This window comes from Pseudopodoces humilis, chromosome 20 (genome assembly GCF_049639895.1).
Source record: "Pseudopodoces humilis isolate 2021_Gansu_Grassland_sample_001 chromosome 20, ASM4963989v1, whole genome shotgun sequence".
Lineage (NCBI taxonomy): Eukaryota > Metazoa > Chordata > Aves > Passeriformes > Paridae > Pseudopodoces > Pseudopodoces humilis.
The window spans coordinates 10626640-10649511 of NC_142219.1; the positions used below are offsets into that span (position 1 = coordinate 10626640).

Sequence of the window (22872 nt, forward strand, 5' to 3'; positions counted from 1 at the left end):
GCCAAGCCTATGTGCTCCTGAAAGCAGCAGGACTCTGTAGAACTGTTTTTATTCTGCTGGACATTTCCTGGCTTGCACATTCCAGCCTTCACACTAGAGCTGTGCAGTCTCAGGCCGCTGACAATATCCTTGGGCTCTCTCCAATTGGCTCCCTTGGCACAAGCTTCCCTTAATTTCTTCACTATTGCCTCATAAAACTCAACTTCTTTAGTGGAAGACCTTGGTTTAGGAATCACCCATTCTCCACTGTATACAAGAACAGGCAATTTTGGGCTGTTTTGTACCTTGGAATCCTCAGGACTGGTGGGGTGCCCCCGGAGCTGGGTGAAACCCTCCAGAAGTGCCTTCTCAGTCAGGTCACCTCCTCTCCCTTGCTTTGGTTTCTCACAACTGTACAAATACATTTTTCAAGCTCAAAATACTTTTATCAAGCTCTCTGTTTCCATTCTGGAGATGTTTCTCAGCTCAGATTCTAGCACTCTACACTCGTAAGTCAACGATTTGTTTCCCTCAAACTTCCTTCCTTCCCTTTCCGTCCTTCCTTCCTTTTCCGTCCTTCCTTTTCTTTCCTCCCTTCCTGCTTGGGCCGAGCATTCGGTACGAACTTCTTGCAGTTCCCGGAGGCCGCCGTTTGGCCGCGGCCGCCACACGTCCCCGGGCAGCAGGGCCGCGCACACCCGCAGCACCGGGGGTGGCGGCGGGGGCCGAGCGCGGGCGGAGCAGCCCCGGCCGTTCCCCCCGGAGGAGCCCGAGGTAACGAGCGCCCGCGGGGTCTGCGTGGGGCCGGGCTGAGGAGGGGCCGCGGGCAGTGACACCTGCCCGCCGCGGCCCCCTCTAGCCGCCGGGCCGGTGCGCGGGGCCGCCGCGGTCGGTGGGGCGGGGGCCGGGCCCTTCCGCCCACCGCGTTTCCGGGCGGTCAGGTGACGGGGCCCGGCGGAGCGGCGGCTCGGCACGGCGCTGCGGGGAGCCCGGACCCGCCGGTGAGCAGGGCCGGGCCGGGCCGGGCCGGGCCGGGGGGGGGGTGCTGAGGGGAGCTGGGGCCGGGCTGCGGCTCCGAGGCCGGGCCGGGCCCGGGCGCTGGGAGGCCGGAGCCGCCTGCGCCTGCTCCAAAGGAGCGGGGCGGAGACGCCGCGGGACCCCCGGCCTCGCCCGGAGCCTCCGGAGCCGCGGCTGCGGTGCCCTCGGCGGGCCCAGCGCGCGTCCCCCGAGCTCAGGACCGCGGCCCGGCGCTGCCGGCCGGGGTTTCCCCCGAAAGCGCCGTCCTAGGGGCCGCCCGTGCCCGGTGGTGCGCTGTGCGGGGCCGGACCCGCTCCCAGGAGCGGCGCCTCTGTCGCGATAGACGGGTCTGGCTCTGGGTATGTCGCGAGGCGTCAGCTGCTGGTACATGACATTACTTGTATTTTGAGAATTGCTCATACAGTAAGACTCGCTTGTTACTTTTTAAATCACGTCTGTTGTATATAATTACTGTTGTATTTGATATTTTTACGTTTTGCTGCTAGCCTGGGTTAGCCAAGCACGTCTGTCTTGCACGGCACTGCAGACCAGGAAATCGCTGGGGCAGCATTACCCAACTGCTTATATTTCTTTTTCTTTTTTTTTTTTTTCCCCTTTGGACTTTGTGAGGTAAGAGGATAAAATCTTTGTTGAAAGACTTTTGTTGGGAGTCTGTATTAAACCTTTATAGAACAGATAAAAAAGCAATTACTTTAATCATGTAAGGGTTTTTACTGTTTGCATTTACAAGGTACATGGACTCCTCAGTGCTCCCGAAACAGCCCTTCAGCTGGCATACCCTGCCTTACCCTGACTGGAACACAGGTGTGCATTGCAGAATCCCAATTAATGAAACCAGGCCAGGCAAGGACACGTTGGGCTGGAAGGCAAATGGTTGGTTTTGCAAGAGCAAGTGATCACATGAATTCATGTTTTGGGACCACTTTATGGTGATATTAAAAAGTGGGTGCCCAATGCTGTACAGGTTACAGGAGGGAGAAAGATGAACTGGAGAAATGTTTCCAAGGAGTTAAAATGTAACATGTTTGGGGGACAGAAAAGAGTAAAAAGGTAGTGAGAGATAAATATGTATTTAATGATTAACAGCAAGACAGTCATGTGTTTGTTAAAAATATCTGAAATGACTGTCAAGAAGGCAGTGCACTTTCTTCTAGGCACTGTCAGCAGTTTTTAGCTAAGGTTATTACCTGGTTGTTGTACTTGAAGCCCAGGCAATTGTAATATGTAAGTATCAGACTGTTGTTAGACTGATGAGTAGACATCTTTATATAAACTCTCAGTAGTAATTTTAGATTTAAATTAATTTTCTAATGTTAATATTCCTTTTATAAAATTTTTAAGTGTCAGAAAATGACACTGTTACCTTAGTAATAAGATAATACTGACAAGTCTTCTTTTTCATTTAAACAGAAAAAGGTTCAGGAGCTAAATCAGAATTTGTTTCATAAATAGATTTGGATTATTTCAATTTCAATAATCTTAGCTAAAATAAGATTAATTAGGAAAGAAATATGGAAAAGGGTCTTTCCAGTGGAATTGACATCCAACAGTGCTGCCCTTTTTATTTCATTGTTATGCCAAGGAAGAACAAACTGGATTTTGTTAATAAACTAGCCAGACTTCTATATCTTCACCAGAATGTTTTCTCATTGTTCATGAAAAAAATTCAATACTTGAGACATCCTAATGTCATACTGTGAACATGTATTTGAGGACTGTTTTATGTAGGTGAAATTAGCTTCTAATTTATATTCCCTCTCTGCCTTTCCCAGGTTGAATTAATGTTCACCTGCTGTTTCCAGCAGATTTATTTTATATACCTGAAGTTATGGTGAAAACTCCTCTAGCCTGTCTTGAAGTGTTTTTCCTGTATTTTGAGGGTTGGGCCAGTGTACCTTGGCAAATGTAGTCATTGTCATTTGCTGAGTTCAGGGGTGTGATCTTTGACAGCCACTTTGACAGTTTGTGCTTTCCTGGTGTGCAGTTGCTCCCAGTAGATTTACAGATTAAGTTTTTAAAATATTAGAGGAAAATTCCTTTCTTAGTGGCTGTTAGTGAGATCTGTAGCAGTACTCACACCCAGCACATGGACATTTCCAGTCCCTGTACTTACTTACTCCTCTCCTGGACCTCCTGTGCTCTCAGCTGGCTCAGGTCCCAGTCTGCCTTTTGGAGTTTCACCCTCTCATGTACCTCCACTTGCATGTCTTCATGCTCCACCAGACTTCTGTGTTTATTTAGGAAGCCTCCTTGCAAATGAGTTTCTTGTTTCTTAACCATTCATCTGCTGCCACTCTTGATTCCTGGACGTAGCAAATGTCAGTCGTTGTCAGAACAACCTGTTGGGATATAACATAGGGATTGTGTTTTAAAGGAAATAAACAGCTAATCTAGATGGCTTTTATGAAACAAAGGTACTGTTTTCCTGTAAATATGTAAAGAGCAAAGAAGAAAGAAAAAGACAAGATCTCTGAATGCCTGCAGTTAGGTATCAGCTGGTTTTTATATCCTTTCCCTTGTTTTGTTTGCTGTTCATCATGCCTCTAGGGTTGATTTGGAGACCTGATCTGAAGGACAAGGATATAGCAAATCTTGACTGGCATCCCTCAGTTGTGTTTACTTAACCCCAGAAGTCATGTTCTATCCCAGTGTACTCACAGTCTTCCTTAGAAACTCTAAGGAAAAATGAAAATGGGATTGGTTTGGCCTGTTGTGTTAGTTGTTGATTTTTTTTAGTTTGTGATTTGTTTATCATTCGTTGTTTTGGTTTTTTTTTCCCTAGAGAATTTTGTCTCAAAGTTTAAGTAGTTTGAGTGACTGTTCCATTCTGAGCTCATTCTGTTCCATCAAGTTCCATTTGCAGTTGAATTCCTACTTTAGGATTCAGAGTACACTCACAAGCTACACAATATATGATTATCAAATGTAAATTTAGCCACTGGAAGCTGTTTCACGTTTGCTTCTTTATATATGTGCAGATGTACGGAGCCCAGCAGCACTTGTTACAGACTCACATTAAACTATGTTTCAAGGACAAGAGCAAATGTTTGAGAATACTTTTATTATTTTTACTGGTGTGTATGGTTTTGATATTTTGAATTGGTTATATCATAACAGGTCACTGGGCCCCATCAGCCAATGAACAAATACTTAGGAGAGGATCCCCAGTAGAGATTAAGGAATGACCCTCTTCTAGGAAAGGAGATTCAGTGCCTGTTGCATTATGTCATTTTAATCTTTCTTCTGTCTCAGCCATCTTTATTCCATTTCATTACTAATATGTCTCTGGATTTCTTTGTCATCCTTCTTCATAACATTTTACTTATTTGTTGTAGTTACTAAAAACTGAGAGGTTTGTTTTCAGTAAGTTTTTGTGGAGATACAGATTTTATCTTTTTTGTCAAGTCTCTAGATTCATTGTGTTAATATATAGAATTTAATTTGGAAAAAAGGAACTTTTTTTCCACATTGGTATTAGGGACTCAGAATTTATTCATTTGCCTCTTTTACACATCCTTTCCTTGTGTTATATGTCAAGATGTTTCTTGTGACCATTCCATAAAGGGATGTGTATTTTTAACAGCATGTTGAACTTTTTAGTTTTAAAGAGGTTTTCTCAGTTTTTATATTAATATATATAGGTCCAAGTTGATAAGTTTTCACTTAAACTACTGAGCAAGACAGACCGAAGATTCTGCTTGTAAGGATGTGTGAAAAATCCAAGTGTCTTTGGCGTACGGTTTGTGGGTTGGCAGCGTTTCCATCTGCCTTGATCTAACACGGATTTTAATTTTGTACAATGAACTGAGTGTAAATGGAGTCATGGTGTGAAATGCTGAGAGTCAGCAATGCTGAAAGCAGCGTATGTTGAAGTGCAGCATCTGTGAATACAAATCTGCCCTTCTGGGACACTGTGCAAAATGATGTAATGGAGTGAAAAAGCTCTGCAGAAATAGATTTCACCTGCTGTAACTGAGTCTTTGCTGCAATACTTCACAAGGCTGGAGTGTGATGCTTTCCTGACTGTGCAGTGGGAATGTATTGTAGGAAAGGAGCTGTTGGCAATAACAGCTGGAGATCCCGAGGCTTTAGTTTGCTGCCCTGCAGGTGTGCTGCAGCTCTGCTACAAAGAGGCAACACTAAGGAAAGCCTTTAGTGCTTGGGGGGTAAGTTCACGAAGAAATTACCTTCTGAAAAATTCAGGTTGCCCTTTGAAAATGCTTCATTATTTGTACACTTGCAAAAAGTTCAGATAAACACCTGTTTGTTTCTCACAGCTTTATCTAAGTATTCCTGTTCCTGCAGCATCAACATGATGTTAGAGTTTCATGAAAAGCACAATGGAATATTTTAAACATTTTTGTTTTAGTTAGTGAATTAATTTCTGTAGCTACTGAAACTCTTTTAGTTCTTGGATTAAAAAATTTGTACTGGTAAAAGTATTTCTAGAAATGTAAATGCCTTGTGCTGAATCTCAAAGTTTTAGGTACTGTGGAATTTACATATCAAGGAATTACACTGTAGAGGTTGTTGCTACTGAAATAAAATAAATGCTGTTCTTTGGTAAATATGATTATGTTAATGAGGTGAAAGCATTGAATTAAAATGCAAGCACATTCAGGTAAAATTTCTAATACTTACATTACTACCTTACTACTAGATTAGAGATGTTTGATAGTTTGAAAGTATTAGGAATGTTTGCTAGTCATATCAAGACTGCTGTGATAGCAGCAATATACTGCTCAGGAGACAATTCAAGTTCTAAGCCACCTTTGCTTGCCATTAATGTCATTAATATTCCAAACTAATGAACATTGAACTTAAAACTCTGCATTGTCAGTCTGAACCGTGAATTACTTCACTATTAAATTTTGCTTCAGACTGCACTCTCAGTTATAAGTTGTGTTGGATTTTGGAAGGGCATGTATGACTAGGTGAGCTCATTCTCCTTACAGCAAATGGCATTTATGAGAAAATACAGAGGGGTTGTTTTGGCTGTGGATGCTTATCAATAACAGTAAAGTACAGGTCACACATCAGCCAGGTCATACTATGGGACTGTAAAGTAGCTTAGTTTCTAAAAAAAGATCCCTCATGGCTACCTTAAACTAAAACCATCAACAACAGGATTCAAGAGCTTCTTAGATAATTCACTGCCAGTTTGGAATGGGGCCAGAATGCAATGTTTATAATGCCAATAAGTTGTTTAGGTTTGTTTATTTTTTTCCCTTTCTCACAGCTAGGATTCCAAGAAGAAAATTTTCTTGACCTCGTCTGGGTGGTTCTTGAGGATGGCAAGCAAAGGACCCACGACTTCTGCATCGACAAAGAACTCCAGTACTGGAGGGACCAGTGGCAGCAGTAGCAGCAATGGTTCTGGGGACAACACTAATCAGGACAACACTTTTGAATGCAACATCTGTTTAGACACCGCTAAGGATGCAGTTATCAGCTTGTGTGGGCACCTCTTCTGGTACGTGCTGCAGCCCCACACATCAGCCAGGAGGAAGGACTGGGGGTTTGGTTTAGGAGAAGCTTGGGTTTGCTCCTCAGCTGTTTTAATTTGCTTGTGTTTCAGGGAGTGGGTTTCCTGTGTCTTAAACTCCCTGTACTTCTGGATTATTGTGTAAAAGCAAGCAAGCAGCCTCACACAGACGGTTCAGTGCTTGTTGACACTGTTTGCTTATGTGTGTTAATCTATTTGTGCTGTCTGGCCTAGCACAGATACGTTCTTTAGATCTAAATTCCTTTCTAACCTCTGCCTACCTAAACCTGGATATGAATCTAGGTTCTGGAGGCCAAATTGTAGTTTCTCCTACAAGCTTGCTCTTTTTACCTTTGAAACCATAAAAAAAGAAAAAAAACAGTCAATAAGCTTTTTACATATGGGCTATTTCTCTTTTCCCATGATACTGCACTTGTGTTAGGAATTTTTCAGTTCTGTAATTTGACCTGGAAATAATGTACAGCACAGATATAATACATGTACAGAATTTCTGATGTGGGTAACCTGGTTTGAACTGACATGATTGACATGGCCAAATGTGGGGGGGTTGGAGTTTCTTACACAGTGGGCTAAATTTTTAATAAAAAGAGGCCTAAAGGTGCTTTTCTCCTGTGTAAATATACATAACATCTGAAAATCTGGGTTTTTATTTGAGGAGATGGAAAATCACTGGTTTAGGGTGTGTTAAGATAAAATAAGATTAAATTATTGCACAAAAGGATTTGGAAGAGTGGAACTTTAAAAATACCAGGTGTCTTGTCTGAATGGTGTTATTGAGAACATTTTGAAAGCAGATGGCTGTTTAGCAGTTCTATCTTGTAGGTTGCTTGTCTTTGACTTTTTTTTAATTTGCCATAGCAATTTAATCTGTGTAATAGAATTTCTCTGCCCTGAGCAACTGAGTCTGACCTCAATAGCTGACTCTGCTCTGAGCATCAGGTTGGACTAGAGGCTACCTGAGGTATTATCCAGCCTGAGTTATTCCATGATTCTGTGATTATGGCTGGTGTTTCTGCTCAATCTTCTAAGATCCTAAAGTCTCATTACTGACATCTTGCTCATTTGCATCTTGGCTCTGGGATATCTTTTCATGGTATCAGAAGAGAAAATTTGTACAATAAACCCTAAGATTAATAGAGCCTCTGTCTGGCCCTTTGGAATGGATGAGGACCCAGCAATGGGAGATGCACAGAACCATATTAGGAATTTAGATTGCGTAATGTGAAAAAAAACCCAGTGGAGATCAGTCTTGGGCTGTGCTTACAAAAATTATTTTAATGGGAGGCTACAGAACTGGCCCAGCTGGATTCCAGGATTCTGTTGTCACCAAGCTGTGCTATCCCTGTATGCTGCACATTTGTCATATTGAATTCAGTAACTAATTCTAATTTCTTCTCTTTTTTTGCTCTGTGAACAAATTGTCCTGGGAATGCTCACAGTTGGCCTTGTTTACACCAGGTAAGACAAGTTTCCTTTAACTTTGTTTTTCATCAGCTCCAGTTGCTCAATAAAGCCCTTGGTTCTCTGGAGTATCCCCCTCTTTTCAAATGTGCTTTTCTCTCCAGGGCCATCACAACCTGCTCATGCATCTTCATGTGCAACACCTTGCAATCTGCTCTTTGAGCAACAAGAAAACTTAGATTCTGTTCCGCTTGCCTCCACTTTTGAGTTTCTTAAACCCTGTGTAATTCCAGTTTTGGTACAATTACTGTTGGAACTTGCAAGGTTTACTTTGCAGGTTTAAGTGCTGAGTATTGTTCTCTTTGTGTACATAGTGTTTTGCATTGTGTTACCAATATAGAAAAGGTGGATGATAGGAAGTCCATCTGCACTAGCCCTTGGCCTACCAGTTCTGGTGATACTCTTTATTTCTTATTTTACTGCAGTGCAGATCTGAATATGTACACATCAGCAAGTGGTTCCCACCAGAACAACAGCCAAAGTGCCAACTCCACTTTGGGGACTACTTGGCACTTATTAAATGTCTTGCTCCAGAGCTCTGTGAGAAATTGCTAAAGTCTTTCTGCCTGGCTGCAAGTGAGGTTTGCATAGTTGTTTTTGTGGTATTTTACTAGTTTTCTTCTAATTTACCTTTCTTTTAGTGGCTAGAGACCAGGCCAAACAGACAAGTGTGTCCTGTATGCAAAGCAGGAATCAGTCGAGATAAAGTTATTCCTCTGTATGGAAGAGGCAGCACTGGGCAACAGGACCCCAGGTAAGAAACCTAAATGCAACTATTTTAATTTGAAAATTAAAGATGAAACTTTAGGGTCTTAAGATTAAACTGTTGAAGTGCTGGATTCACAATTTTAAATACTTTGTCAAAAGACATAGATCTGATATTTCTGCCAAATACTACTGGCTTTTTCAGGGCCTGGGTTTGCACACATTTCTTCTTCAACTGGCAATTCATTTTAATTTGAATCAAGTGTTAATTGTCAGTTACAAGTGGCAGGTGGCAATGATTGTTACCTGACCAGAGAAGCTTCTATTAAATGTTCATGTCCTCAGTTTTTAGTCTTTGCAATGGGTATTTGTAATTCAAAAGTGCAGTGTTAATTCAGTGATGTGCTGCTGAAGGTCCACAGCTGCATGATTGGCTCTCTCACACTGCTCCAGCTCTGCTGGATGGCCCCAGCATTTTATGGTGGTTCTGCATTATTAGGCAGGCTACAGCAGATACTGTTGTCAGATGTCCTTGCACTTGAGCTAATTTCACAACTTCCTGCAGAGAGAAAACTCCACCACGACCCCAAGGACAGAGACCTGAACCAGAGAACAGAGGGGTAAGTGATCAAACAAGCTCAAGCAGTTTGGTTGTTTTTATTGATGGTGGTATTTATTCATCCTGGAGAACATAATGTTTGTGAGAGATCTTGTATGAAGATCCTGCAGCTTGCACATCCTGCTCTTGCCCAGTTGGTTGTTCATGAATCATTGATAGCTGTGGTGTGGCAGAGAGCTCATTCCTCTGGTACCCTTTAGCATCCCAAAGAGCAGCCCAGCTTGGATCAAGCTTCATGAGCCCAGTGTGGTATCACTGGAAAAGCTTTTCATACTTAATTGTTCTCCATATTTTAATACAAGAAACACTTTGCTTTGAAAATTCCTTGTGCAAATGTATTTCTCTCAAAACATACGTGTCATTGAAATATGTCATCCACGTATGAATTTAGATTTTTGAAACTGACACCTGCTTCTCTTGTTTCGATGGGATGTTACTGTACATTACAAGCAAGAGAAATCGATATCTATTGGATACATGTTAATTTGAAGAGGGATCTGTGGTTTTGTTGAGGAGGTTACATAGGGTGAATGTAAACAGCAGTTGGCAGATGGAGTAGATGTGGGAGTAGGCGGTAGGACAGACCACAGTCTTCAGCACGATGGCAGCGAGCATGACCTGATGAAACAATGGCACATTTCCATGTAACTCAGCCTGGAGTCCTTGGAGAGGATTGTCTCCCTCATGCTTCAGGCAAACAACTCTGCAGGGTGTGATTAAGGTGCATTTCTGTATTGAATGTATTGGGAGCTCAGCTGTTCTCTTTGACTAGGGCATTGCTGCCTTATTAAATCAGCTCCTGTACCTTATTTGGACCTTTCAGCTGGTGCTGCTGTAAATTAGAGGGATGGGATATGAAGGGCAGGACAGTAGTGGTGTTGCTTCCCTGTTCTCTTCAGATCCTGTACGTGCCACAGAGAGCTTTGCTGTCCCTCATAGTTAGTGGCAAAATGCTTGAGAAGAGTATGTTCAAAAAGACCCAACTCCTCAAATCAAGGCTCAACCAAAAAACTTCTGGCTTTTATTATATGTTTAAAATCATCTTTGTCCTCCCATTGTTGGTGGTGATAAACCAGAGAGTCTTTCAGAACTGGTAGCACTGTTTTAATCCTGAGGTGAGAGGACAGATCATTGGATTACAACTGGGGGCTCTCCACAGTTGTTAGGCATGACAAAAGCCCCTAGATTCCTATACAGGTGGTTCTCAAACAGCACACTGCTTCTGCAGAGCAGGATTCATCTCATTTCAGAACACTTATCTTTTGACTTGATGTGGTATTTTAGTCTGGATCCCACAGGGTCAGTGTTATTGCATTGTAACTTCCTTTTTTCCTCCTTTCCTTATGTCTTGCATTTATGCCCCAGGTGATTTTTCCACCTTAATTTGAGTCCCCCGGTTAACTTTTTTTATACTTTTCCTTCAAATGCATTCCATCCCACTGGCAATTTATCATTTCACTGAGCGTTGAAATGATGCACATGTATCACAAAAATAAATTTCTATTATTTTCTGAAGTACCTTTCTTATGTGGCTAACAGCTGTTAACAGAGATAAATTGTTAAGACATTCTAAACAGAAATCCTTCTGATTATTTTGATACATTGGCAGATACCACATTACTACATTGAGAAAGGTTGCAGTTGAGAAACACTGTCCTAATTTGTGACCCTCAAGCAAGAGCTGCAGTTGCTAGTTTTCATTTTCTCAAACCTTTGGGTTGCTTGGCAAATTTACTGCTGTCTGAAACATTTAAACCCAGGAGAGCTAAGGGGATATGTACAAAAGTGTGTCAGACTGAAAGTTGCCAGACAGCGTGGCTTTCCTTCAGTCCTCGGAAAGCCAGTGAGAGGGAATGTCTGCACTTCCACAAAGTACTCTGAAATAGGCTTTAAGTGATTGTTACCTTTTTTGCCTCCTGTTCTTTGTTCTCTGCAGGGATTCCAGGGCTTTGGGTTTGGCGATGGTGGCTTCCAGATGTCATTTGGAATTGGGGCATTTCCCTTTGGTATATTTGCAACAGCCTTCAACATAAACGACGGGCGACCTCCTCCAGGTACCACGGATCCTTCTCCTGTCCTGTCACAAACAGACATTTTACAAACTTAAATAACCTACTAAATGACAAAAGATTCTGAACAGTAACCAGTGTTGCCAATGGAAATACGAAATGAGGGCAAAAACACTCAGTAGAGAACGTGGTCTGTAGCTGATATGTTTTGTACACAGACTTATAAAAGAAGAAAGTTTGTCACTTGCATATAATTTGCTGAAGTGCCTCCTGGGAGACCAGTGACTGCAGGCAAACAGTGGCACTGGAGACAGCTCTCCTTTAATTCAGATGTCTCCTCTGACATCTGAATTAAACTAGCAGACTCCTCCTGCAAAAAAACAAATTGGACTAGACTTTCTAATACTAATAAAAAGGAGTCATTAGGGATGTGAAGGAGACACAGATTTTAAAAACAGTACGAAAGGACCATTTCCTGAAAGATAAGAAGGAAAAATTTAAGCTGGTGCTTGGTACCACAAAATAATGAATGCAAAGACTGTTCATTTTTCAGAAATTTATCTCTGAGATAGTCATCTGTATTCTGTGAGAAGTAACTTCCCAGTGAAATTACTTCATGTTTTTGATTAACAGAAAACAATTGGGTTACTCCAAGGGGTGATCTTGCTCTCTAACAATTAAGTAATCCCTAGAGAACTTCCTCCCTGTCTTTATTGTAGACAAGCTGAATCTGTTTTGAACAAGGACACCTACTGCCCAGGGTTTTCTGAACTTATTTTGTGAAAGGTTATGCCTGGCAAATCTTCCACTGTCATACAGCACAGGAATTATGAGGAGCAAACTCATTCTTCACATCACACCAGTGTTGCCATGGTCCTGTGCTGTCCTTGGGTCTAATTATTGTCCCTATTAATTACAGTTCAGTGTCCCCTGAAAATCTGGGGTGGGACTGAACTAAGGAGTCCTGCTTCAGGGATCTGATACTTGTCTTCCTTCTGATCTTCCCATGCAGCCAGCCAGGCTGAGGGTCAGAAATAGCAACTTTCTCACCAAGCAGATTCTTTGCATATTTTTCAATGTATGAATATCCTATATTCAGAATATACACAATCCCAGAGAAGAGGAAGGAGCTGAACTGTTGTTTTTTTTACTTCCTGTTTTCCAGCTGTTCCAGGGACTCCTCAATATGTGGATGAGCAGTTCCTTTCCCGCCTCTTCCTGTTTGTGGCACTGGTGATAATGTTCTGGCTGTTGATTGCATAAGTCTTTTCCATTATTCTATATACTCATGACCAACAAGGCCACTGAAACAGTTACAAACTGCATCCCCATCCCATTTTAAACCTCTTGGTGTCTGGTTCCATAGCTAACTATGGGCTTCAGGAGTTGGTGGTACCACAGCACAATGAGGAATCTCACATTTTGCACCAGAGTTGGGAATTAAAACATTGGTTTAAAAGTGTATTTCATCTCAGATATCTTGTACAGGTTCCTGCCACAAACCGTGGGCCTAGCGTTGAGCTGCACTCGGAGAGGGAGTGCTGCTTTGAAATCCTGTGCCAATCAGTGACACCAGGTCTGTGGGATAGACAGTTATCCCAAAGTAGATTGGGCAGGTAAGGAAACCTCCAGTGTGACCAGTATCTCCTGCTTTGCAACCACGATGGATCTGCCAGAGCTGCAGATGTTATTTAATGTCTCCATCAACATCCGACCTTCTTCAGGAAATCATCTGCAGCACTGGAGAGAGAGACTCTCTGGGGCACAGCATGTGATGCAAACGGAACCAGGTCTGGAGACTGGTTTCTTTTCCGTCTGTTATTTCCTGGTGTGGTGGAAAACCCTTCCTGATGGTTCTGATGGCTGTTAGAAGAAGGGATACAAATTTATGCTGCAATTTTCTAAAGCCTGAGCATGCTGGAGCCAGACACTGGAAGATTCTCTGGCCATGGAGCCAGGTGGGGCTGCCAGACCCAGCCCAGTTCCTCACTGACAAACAGTGTTGTCTTCCCCAGCTCTGTGCAGCACCTGTGGCTGCACTCATGGATAATCCCCTCACAATCTCGTCACTGTAGCGACATTTATCTTTCCCAAGGCTTTGAGACTTTCTACACAAGGTCATGTACTCCAGATAAAATCCTATTACAGATCTGAGATCAGTTTGTTTGGGGAGAGGAAGAAAAAGCATCTTTACGTGAGTTTTGAGGTAAAACTTGTCATACTGTAAAATTACACAGGAGGAGACATGAGACCCTGCCTTTGCCAGCACATGTTCAGTAGGGAACATTTGGAAGACCTTCTCTCTGCAGGTGCGTACAGACCTTCTCCCGTGCCACAGCAGAACCACTACAGCGCAAGAGTCTCTGCAGTATCTACCAAAGATTTTAATTTGAAGTGCTGGAGGAGACCACAACCATTAATGTGCTGAGGGGATATTTCAGAAGGTGAGCACTCTGCAGCCACTTTGGAATCTTGTTGGGTATTCAGCTTTAAAGAGTACTCCTGATGTATTGGTGTAGATTCCTTCGAAACAGGTACGAGAGATTCCCTAGCAAGATGAACAGTTCATATTTCTCTGACTAGGCAATTCCATTTTTTTTCTCTTACTGTTTTTAGATTTTTTTGATTCAGTTCACTCATAGTCATAATGATTTCCTGCAAGATGAATGTTGTGACTTCCCTGGCAGTAGACAGAAAACTGATAAATCAATTAATAGAAACTTTTTTTTCAATAGCTTGGGATTTTTTAGCATATGGAAGAGTTTCCTGGGCAGGACACCTTTAATTAATTGTTATAGAAGTTTATTTATGTAATTATAAACTGTTCCCTTTTAGTGTCAAGGCAGAGGATGACTGAAGTTTAACTTGCCTACCTCCAAAATCCCATCTGGCAAGTCGAATGTTGCAAAGCTTCTGCAGTGTTTTGTCATGTCAGATTTGTGCCTGACTCGATGATAATCTGACAGAATATATTGCTCAGCTATTTATAGTTGAGGTGGTGCTTCAGCTTTTGTTGTGCGACACTTGTGAGAAGCTGAACTTTGGTACAGGGTTCTTCTCAAGTGCATAACTTGGTAACTGGGGCCCCTTCCCAGGAGAAAGGCTGGTGTTGTTTGGTTGTCCTACAATGTCACAGCTTTGGGTTCCTCTCCTGCACAGTCAGCACCACCTGCTGATGAGAAGGGAAGGTTCATGTCACAGTAAAGGACGGATTCCTTCTCCTTTTGTACGGAAAAACTCCATACTGAGAGGTTATGCAGGGAGGAGAAGGGTAGCCCGTTGAAGCCTTTATCCCATAAAGAGGATAGAGAAGTGACTGCAATTGATTCAAGTGGTACTGAAATATATTTAAGTAATACATTTATGAAGCAGAATTTTAATGGATTGGGGGGTTTTTCCATCTAGGAGTGAGAGAGATAATGGATTTAGAGAAGGCTGCAGAAACATGGCTGAGAGCTCTTATTTTCCGGCAATTCAAGGATCAAATAGTCTAAAAGTGTTAACGCTTGGTTCCCCCTTTCCCTGGTGTGCTTTTATATGTACCCCTGCCCCGTAACCCGACCGCACACGGCCCGGACGGCTCGGTCAGTGCGTTACCGTTCCTCCTCACTAATTTTCACTGTTGTGAAAGTGATTTAGAATTAAAAAATGGTTTTACATTGAGCGGAGTACGCCGCCGTTCCTTTGCGCTGCCTCGGGGCCGGGAGCGGGACCGGCGGGGCCCGCCCGGGGCCGCACCCGCCGCGGCACGTGCGGGGCGGGGCTGCGGGCGGGGGGCGCTGCCATTGGCCACCGGCGCGGAAAGGGCGGGGCGGGCGGGGCGGGGCAGCGCGGTGATTGGCCGGTGCGCGGAGGGGGCGACGCCGATTGGCGGGGAGCGGTGGGCGGGGCGCGGGGAGGCGGGCCCAGGTGCGGCGGCACCGCTGGCGTCGGGCGGGCGCGGGCGGCGGGCGCGGGATGGAGGCGCTGCCAGGTGAGCTCGGGCCGGGCCGGCCGCGCCTCCGCGGGAGGAGCCGCCCTCCGCCACCGCGGGGCGGGCGCGCGTACGCGAGGCCGCGGCTCCGGTCGGCCGCGCCGCCGTAATGCGGCCGCCGTTATGCGGCCGCCGGTGCACCGGCGGTGTCGCGGGGCGGCCCCCGCGGGGCTCGACGGGGCCGCTGCCTCCTGAGCCCGCGGTCCGGCCGGACGTCAGTCCGCGGCTGGGGCGCATTCTGGAGCCGGCCCGCGGCTCCCTCCAGCTGGTGACACCGCCGGTTCGCGGCCACGCGCGCGGCCCGCGGCTTCCCGGCGGCTCTCGGCAGCCCCGGTGCAGGGGGGCCCGCGGGACGGGCCGAGGGGGGCCCAGCCGCACGGGCCCCCGGCAGCGCAGGTGCCCGCGGGGCCGGCCGGTGCCACTCACCCCCACCCTGTGGTACCGCCGGGGCCGCTGCGGCTGCTCCTCGCTGGCACATTCCGCCCGTCCTGGGGAGCTCGACAGACCTGTTACATGGATTATGTCCGTTTGCGTTTCCTTCGCGCTGTTTCCTGCTCTGTTTTGTTCATTTCCGTCGTTTCTCCTGCATACTGAAGCAATTTCTGTTGGATTGAGGACTGTTCGTTTCCGTTCGTGAGCTATTCAGCCTTCCTGGGTACATTTAAACAGATGTAGTACTTCAGCCGAGAGTAGGTGACTGCTTCGTGGAGTTCCAAAGCTGATGGGTCAGATTCCGTAAAATGGTCGGGGAGTAATTTGTTGCTTTTAGTCAGCTGTGGTGTAGTCATTGATCTTTAAATGTCTTTAATAGGATCCACAGACCGTTTTGACACGTGTGTGTTGTGCTGGTGACACTGAATGGGGAGGGGATGGAGCTGCAGAATGTTTGATTTGCAGGTGTTTTTGGCCTGCAGCTATTTCAGAAGTCCAGCTGACTTCCAGGGCTTGCTCCTCTTGGAGAGGAGAGCATTGGCTGCCTGTGCATGGAGGCACAGGCACATATAACTTTGCCCTTTATTCCCAAGCCCGTTCGGTGTGCTAAAAGCCATTTGTTTTAAAGGACAACACAGGTAGGGTCAGGTTTTCCCAAGGTACTCCCAGGCTTTACTCTGCTGTGCAGGTCTGAGCTCAGGTGGAGTTCTTGTCTTCTGGATTAGCAGGAGAGCACAGGAGCTGATGCACACTTGGGAACTGCAGTAGCAACCTGCACCACTCATCACATTTAAAGGAACCCTTTGAGCCTTACAGTCTGCATGGAGACCTTTCTGGGTGCTGCTGCTCTGTGGTGATACTGGTGCTTGTAGCTGAGCAGCAAATGGTTTTTACCCTGAAACAGCTATTCATGTAAAAAGTGCAAGATCTTCATATTGGTTAATTTTAAACATTGTCCTTGACCTACACTGTGGGGTAAAGGTGCATGGAAGGCTGATGGTTTCTGCTTTATGTAGTTTCAAGGAGCTTAACAGTGATATTAACTTGCCTAAGCAACCACCAAGTTGTACCACTCTTTGGAAAAGGGAAGTTTGTGGTTTGTGGTTTTCCTTGTCTAAGTGCACCTTTTTCTTTAATGCAGAGTTGCTGCAAGCAAACTGTTGGTAGCAGGAAGGACAGCTTTGGGATCTGCTCAGCTCTGTGACACATTTCGTGTGCCATCCTGTGCTGAACTAAGATTCTTGATTCTCTAATGTCTGCACTGCCCTTGGGATTTTGGATAGCAGTTATCTGTGTGCCAAATGTTCTTTGTGCACAAGCTTTCATTCTGTTTTCCTAGCTTGCTTGCATCTAAGTAACCAACTCTCTCTGGGCTCTCTGGCAGTTCTAGCAAAAACTATTATAGCTCCATTATAACTATTATAAGTGTTTTCTGAAAGGGCAATAGGCCAGTAGCATCACACCCCCTTCCTAAGTCTGACAGTAGTGTGGTGTTGGCTGTGCAGTCTCTATGGGAATATTCATTCAAGAGTGTAATTCCTTCCTGGTAGTCTAGTTGTTCTCTATTGAATTAAGTTTGCCTTTCCTTTCTTTCAGTTCTGGGAAATCCAGTTAATTATACAAATGAGAGCAAACGTTATGTGCTGAGTCAGTGCTGTGGGGGAAGCAGTAGCGTGGCTTCCTGGCCTAGCATGGTTCTCTCTTGGAATTGTTGTACTAGACCGGTGTTGCCTTCCTGAAATCTGACAGAGCTGTAACTGAGCTGTTTTATGTGAAAAGTCATATTTTTTTCTTCTGCAGAATGTGAAGGAGCAGCTGTCACGTCTGGAGAAAAATATATATACATATACACAAGATATCAGAGTTTGATTTGGGATCTCCCACTCTGGGGTTATAGACTGCCTGCAGTTTTCCATGTGGGAAGGCTTTCCTGTCAGTTCCTTAATTTAAGGTTGTTCTTTATGAAGGATGTACCAATCTCTGTTTTCTCTGATGTAAACTGGTTGCTGTTTGTCCCCTTATTGCTGCATGCAGGTGAAGAAGTCTGGAGATGTCTGGGATGTGGGGACAGCATTGCTGCTGGGCAGCGCCTCCACAAGACTGTCAATGAAGCTTGGCACATTTCCTGTTTCAGGTAGGTAAAGCTTCAGCCTCCTTTAAACCCTCCTTGGTTCCGCTGGTTGGGACCTGGTGGTGAAGTAGCAGCATGAGCTGGGAACTCCTGCAGTGATCTCTGTGCCTGTTCTGAGCTCTTGTTTGTGGCCTTACCTCGGGGACAACATCCAGTCCCAGCAGCAGCTGACACTGCCTGGCGGAGTGTGGCCATGCTGACGCAAACAAGATACAGATAAAGTGCAAATAAAAGCTCTGATTTACTGGTGGTGGCAGAAGCCATGGGTTACATATTTGTCTTCTGCAGCATTCCAAAGCAGTGCCCAGGCAATTTGCACAGCCTGTTGCTTTTTCCATGTGTGGTAGGTGCAAGGGTGTTATCAGGGTGCTGATAGAGAGGAGGGAAGAGAGAGATCTTGCCTTTTGCCTTCTCTCCTTTCCAGACTCTTAAGACAGACAAACCTATGAAATCTGTTAGATAATGTTGCTGTCAGCAAGGACAAAAAGGGATGTCTGCCATGCTTTTTCCTGGTCATAGGAGTAATGCCTCTTTTTGGTGTTCCATGGATACTCAGTCCAGTTTTCATGCTCCAGAATTACATTTCTGAAGGTGTCTGTATTTTTGAGAGGGGTTGAGTAGCTGCAGTTTCTACTGGCTTCTATGTTGGCTTGAATATAGGGAGGCTAATATTTTGGATACTGTTAAAGAAAATGGGGGAAAAGGAAGCCAAAGTGTGGTTCTGGAGGAATGTTTTCTGTGCCAAAATAAGCATCTATTGTCCCCGTTCAAAGAACAGAAAAAAACCCCAACAAAATACCCCAACTTTGTTGAAGTGAGGATTGTTACTGGTATATTTAAAAAAAAATAAAGCATCTCGTGCTGCCAAAGCAGTGCAGGCTCAGTTGACTTGGAAAATGCTGTTACAGTGACACGTTAATAATCACAATTACACTTTGATATCATGACAAATCCCAGTATTTTGGATTTCTGTTGGTTTTAGTGTTCATGTTTAGCTATAATGAAGCAGCTTTTCTTAATCCTGGCTTTCTCTTCTCCCTGAAGGACTAGTATCCTGTTGCTGAGCTTCCCTAGACTGTGCCAGCAGCCAAACCCCAAGCCATGTGTGCTGGAAAGTCTCGTCCCTCTTGCCATTGGATGTATTTCTCTTGTGGGTCTTGATTTGCAAATGTCTTGGTGCTTCTTCTTGTTGGGCCTGTTGAGGTGAGGAACAGCTGAGCTGGAGGCAAATCCTGCCTTTGGGACAGTTGACAGAGAATTTATTTTCTTAGGTGATATTGTATAATGGAAGTTTGGTTGTTGGTTCTGGGCTGGTTTGTTTTATACAGATGATGACACCAGCCTTTCTCTGAGCTGTGTAGTCACTTCTTGCATTTGCTAATGCACTTCTTGTGCTCTGTGCTTTTGGTGAGCTCAAGCACTCTCCAAGGCTGCTGTGCTCATTGAACAGTTGGAACCTGCAGGAAAGGAAGTTGCCCTCCCCTTTTTCCTAGTTCCAGGGTAGGACTGTACATGGAAACAAGTTTCCAGTTCGCACCGTGTTCCTCCTTTTCTTCTGCTGTCCCTAAACCATGCTGAGCCGTAGTCTTGTGCCTGATATCCCAAAGCCAAACTTTAAAATGCCTCTAAGGGTAGGAGGCTTTGGCAGCTGGTAGCTGTGAGTTCCGGCAGCTCTTGTGGAGTGTTTTTTACAGTCTTCCTGTGGATTAGCTGACTCCCTGGCCTGGCACATAATTTCTCTAATGCTGATTGGCACTGCTCCAGGCTCGTTAGCTCTGTTTATTCTTGGTCAGGCTTGGCGCAGGCAGGAGCTGACGTACATGAGTGTCTCTGAGGATTTAAGTTTTTGTCACTTCCCTCCTTCCTCAAACTGCATGTACAGGAGTTTTTGTCTCTAAAACCTGCATTTTCTCCGCTGTGGCTTGAGGGAAGAGCAAATCCCTGTTTGTAGATCTTGGATATTTTAGACTGTTCTTTGGCCAGCTGGTTCCTTAGGCTTGAATCTGATGGGTTGGATCTGGCTGAGGAAGTTTCTTAGATGTTTCTGTCACAGTGTCTGTTGTGAATTAACTCTGAATGTGCTTTTGTGCCTCTGAATTCTGTTGAGACAGCACACACTTTCAAAGGTCATTGCTTTTCACAGTTTGACTGGATTTGGAATTTACATTGCACAGAACTTCAAACATTATACCAAGAAAGGGAATGACAGAAGTGAAAAGGTGCCTTTTTCCTAGGTCTGGATCACTTTTACCTTAGGAGATTATTTGAAGAGTTTTGTTTTTTTTTTTGACCAAGAGCTTGCTGGTTTTATTGCTTTCAGCCCAACTTTTTCCCATATTGCAAGATAGAAGGTAATGCCTTGAATTATACTTTTAAATAAAGTATTATTACCAGTGTTTATTTTTGGTGTTTTGTGTTGTTTTTGTTTTTCTGCAGTTAATGACAAACGAAATTAAAGACAATCCCCACTTTCTGTAGGGATATTGTGTATTTGAATTGGAGTAGGATGGAATGAGAAGACCCAGATACAGCTGTATGGCTTGATCATAAGGACATGATATTTGTTAAAAATCCAGTTTTGATTATTTGAAAACCACAAATTCAGATCAAGCTTGTAGACTACATCCAGATGGAAATGGATACATAGGAAGAAAATAATTTGAAATGGTGGTAGGAATTACTACTGTAGCAGGGTACTTAAGCACTTTTTAGGAAGGAAGACGGCTGAGGCTCAGTTCCTTCCTAACCATGAAATAACAGAGCATGTCTAGTACTGTGGTCTATAAAATAAACCTAATTTAAGTAGCCAAGCAACACTGGCTTGCTGCAGAAATCTCAACAAAAAGCCAAAGCCAGAAAAATTGTTCACAGATCTTCAAAAGTAGCTGAAGGTGATGGATTGCTGCTGATTTCACAGTCACAGATTTAAAATATACCGTTTAGTTTATACCCAAACCAGTTAATTAAAAGCTGAAAAATCACGAGGATTTTGAAGAGCACTGGATTAGAGAGCGCATGGATTAGTTATCCATGGATCAAGGGGGTGTCCTAAGCTCCAGCCTACTGAACAGAAAGACAAACACTAATTTTCCAGCTCTAGTGATTTGATTGTCTTACAAAGATGTGATTTTTCTATACTGAATGCCATATGTGCTACTGAAATATTGTTTTTTCCGCAGCAAAACTTAGTAAATCACTTCAATTCTTTTTACATTTGGGGGCAGGGAAAAAGCAAGCCAGGCAAATTTATATGAAGACTATATATAATTAAACCTGGTCTGGGGGTGCAGGATAAACTGATGATTTCTGAGGGCATTTTTATAAATCTGGTTTATGCTTTTAGTATATCTATTATCAACTTATATTTAAAGCAAGTAATTTTTGTGGCTTAGGGATGATTAAGAAATTGGTCATCTAACAATCTCCAGTGACTGTGGGATTTTGGTCTCCCAGACTGACTGCTAGCACTTCATTATCCTCAGGGTTAGAATCTTCTGTCTGCTATCTTCAGAAATCCTGTGCTGCAATTTAAATCCATTTCTTCTAGCCATCTTCATGAAAAACAAGAAAACAAGCTTTTTCCCTGCTTCTGTTATCCACATAGCCTTCCCCTGTCAGAAAGCAGATTGTGTCTCCCATCAGTCCCTCGTACGAGGCAGAAGCCTGGATTTAGTGGACTTAGCTTTTTCTCCAGACTGTATTTCCTTGACTTTAGATCACTTCTGTCAGTTCAATCTCTTTGGCACAGGCCTTTATTTTCCAAAAGCAGCTCCCTCCCCAAAGGACAAATCGTTGAACAGGATTTGAAGCACAAATAAAGTTGTAAGCAGAGGTGTGTATTAGGAGGGATTTAAATTGTGGGATGTTTGGTACCTTGAATTTTCCTTTAGCTTTTTCACCTGTGAGCACAAGGCAGGTTTATACACACAGCAGCTGAGTTTGAGAGCAGGGGAAAGAGCAGTAGTAATAAAAGGCAGCTGAATTAAGGTAGAAGCAGGAAGATAAAAATCTCCCCTTTCTTCTCCAGTTTCTCGAAGTTACAGAAAGCTAATGATAGGGGCCTCAGAGGTGAGAACTCTTCCCTAATCCTGCAGACTCCTGGGAATGTTCCTTTGGTGGTATCTTCAGCATTGAAATTCAGGAGCTCACTATCAGATTCAGGGAGAAATAGTTGCCTATTGGCATACAGATCACTATGACCCTTCAAGAGTTTACACATTCAAAGGAACAATGAAGCACTTTGCAGGTGGCCGAATTCCTCAGGGGAATCTATCGATACAGGGCATCAATGACCAGCCCTTATATTTAAGGAGGAATGGGGCATTCCAATCCAAACTTTCTTTTGGTTGAATTGGCAGCTTGTCCTTTAGGGCACTGTTATCGAGCATTATTATTTCAAGGTAATTAGAATTACTCACACAGCCCAGAATACGGTAGGCTCTCACAGGAGTGAAGCAGGATCCTTTCCTGAGGAGCTCCTGCTCTTCACAGAGCAAAGCAGCACGTTAAGGAGGAGTGAGGATGCAGTGGTGAAAGTGCCAGTCTTATTGTATCTGCTGCGTTTACAGAGCAGAAGCCACCGCTTCCCAAACCCTATATAACCCATGAAGTTTCAGTGGGTTTGAATTTCCTTGGTTCGCTTCTCAGCCCACACACATTCAGGAGGGCTGCAGCCATCAGGCAAGAGTGGTGGGAATAAAAACTTGGTGGTGTGAGTTTCTGAGAAGCATCACAGTGTTGTTCATCCAAACGGTGCTGGTTTCAGGAGCTGGCTGTATTGGTTTCAGGAGCTGACTCTTGTCTTTCAACAGCAGCAAAGCACGTGTTACACTTTAAGTGCCTTGGAAATACAATGAGGTGTTGGGATTGCACTGAGGTATTTGGAATGCCTCCAAGCTTTGCCCATGCTAAAGGAAAGGCTTGCTGCAAACTCTTCAGGCATCAAGCTGGTTCCTCTTCCCTCAATCCCACACATATGGAAGTGTCAGTCTGTGCCAGGATAAGTTTGTGTATCTTAGG

The 22872-nt window shown here is 44.1% G+C and overlaps 2 protein-coding genes across 9 annotated transcripts in view; both read left to right on the top strand.

Annotated features, from left to right (window-relative positions):
- The first annotated feature begins 603 nt into the window (after positions 1-603).
- Positions 604-14980, top strand: RNF185 (ring finger protein 185). 6 transcript variants are annotated; one of them, XM_014253775.2, is made up of 7 exons: positions 604-753; positions 6257-6490; positions 7963-7981; positions 8626-8738; positions 9255-9309; positions 11245-11362; positions 12483-14980. In XM_014253775.2, the coding sequence occupies exons 2-7, from the start codon at positions 6309-6311 to the stop codon at positions 12578-12580; spliced, it is 585 nt and encodes a 194-aa protein (XP_014109250.1). In that variant the 5' UTR covers positions 604-753; positions 6257-6308; the 3' UTR covers positions 12581-14980. The 6 variants fall into 6 exon arrangements, with proteins under 6 accessions (XP_014109250.1, XP_005524500.1, XP_014109248.1 ...); XM_005524443.3 differs by lacking the exon at positions 604-753 and adding an exon at positions 860-980; XM_014253773.2 differs by lacking the exon at positions 604-753 and adding an exon at positions 1180-1380.
- Positions 14981-15236: 256 nt separating this feature from the next.
- Positions 15237-22872, top strand: part of LIMK2 (LIM domain kinase 2) — a 31420-nt gene continuing 23784 nt past the window's right edge. For 2 of the 3 annotated variants that reach the window (XR_015774239.1, XM_014253994.2), the window contains exons 1-2: positions 15237-15290; positions 17757-17856. Coding sequence is in view for 1 of the 3 variants with exons in the window: in XM_014253994.2 (XP_014109469.1) it covers positions 15275-15290; positions 17757-17856 (116 nt within the window). In the remaining 2 variants the exon portion in view is untranslated. Of the gene's footprint in view, positions 15291-15774; positions 15980-17756; positions 17857-22872 lie in introns of those variants that run through there. The other variant, XM_088065118.1, reaches the window with a different exon arrangement.

What these genes read in the sequence shown, in the direction of transcription:
- RNF185 (XM_014253775.2), top strand. Translation starts at nt 6,309, where the DNA reads ATGGCAAGCAAAGGACCCACGACTTCTGCATCGACAAAGAACTCCAGT. An exon ending in CTGAACCAGAGAACAGAGGG is followed by an intron (nt 9,310 to 11,244) that starts GTAAGTGATCAA and finishes TGTTCTCTGCAG; the next exon opens with GGATTCCAGGGCTTTGGGTT. An exon ending in CGACGGGCGACCTCCTCCAG is followed by an intron (nt 11,363 to 12,482) that starts GTACCACGGATC and finishes CCTGTTTTCCAG; the next exon opens with CTGTTCCAGGGACTCCTCAA.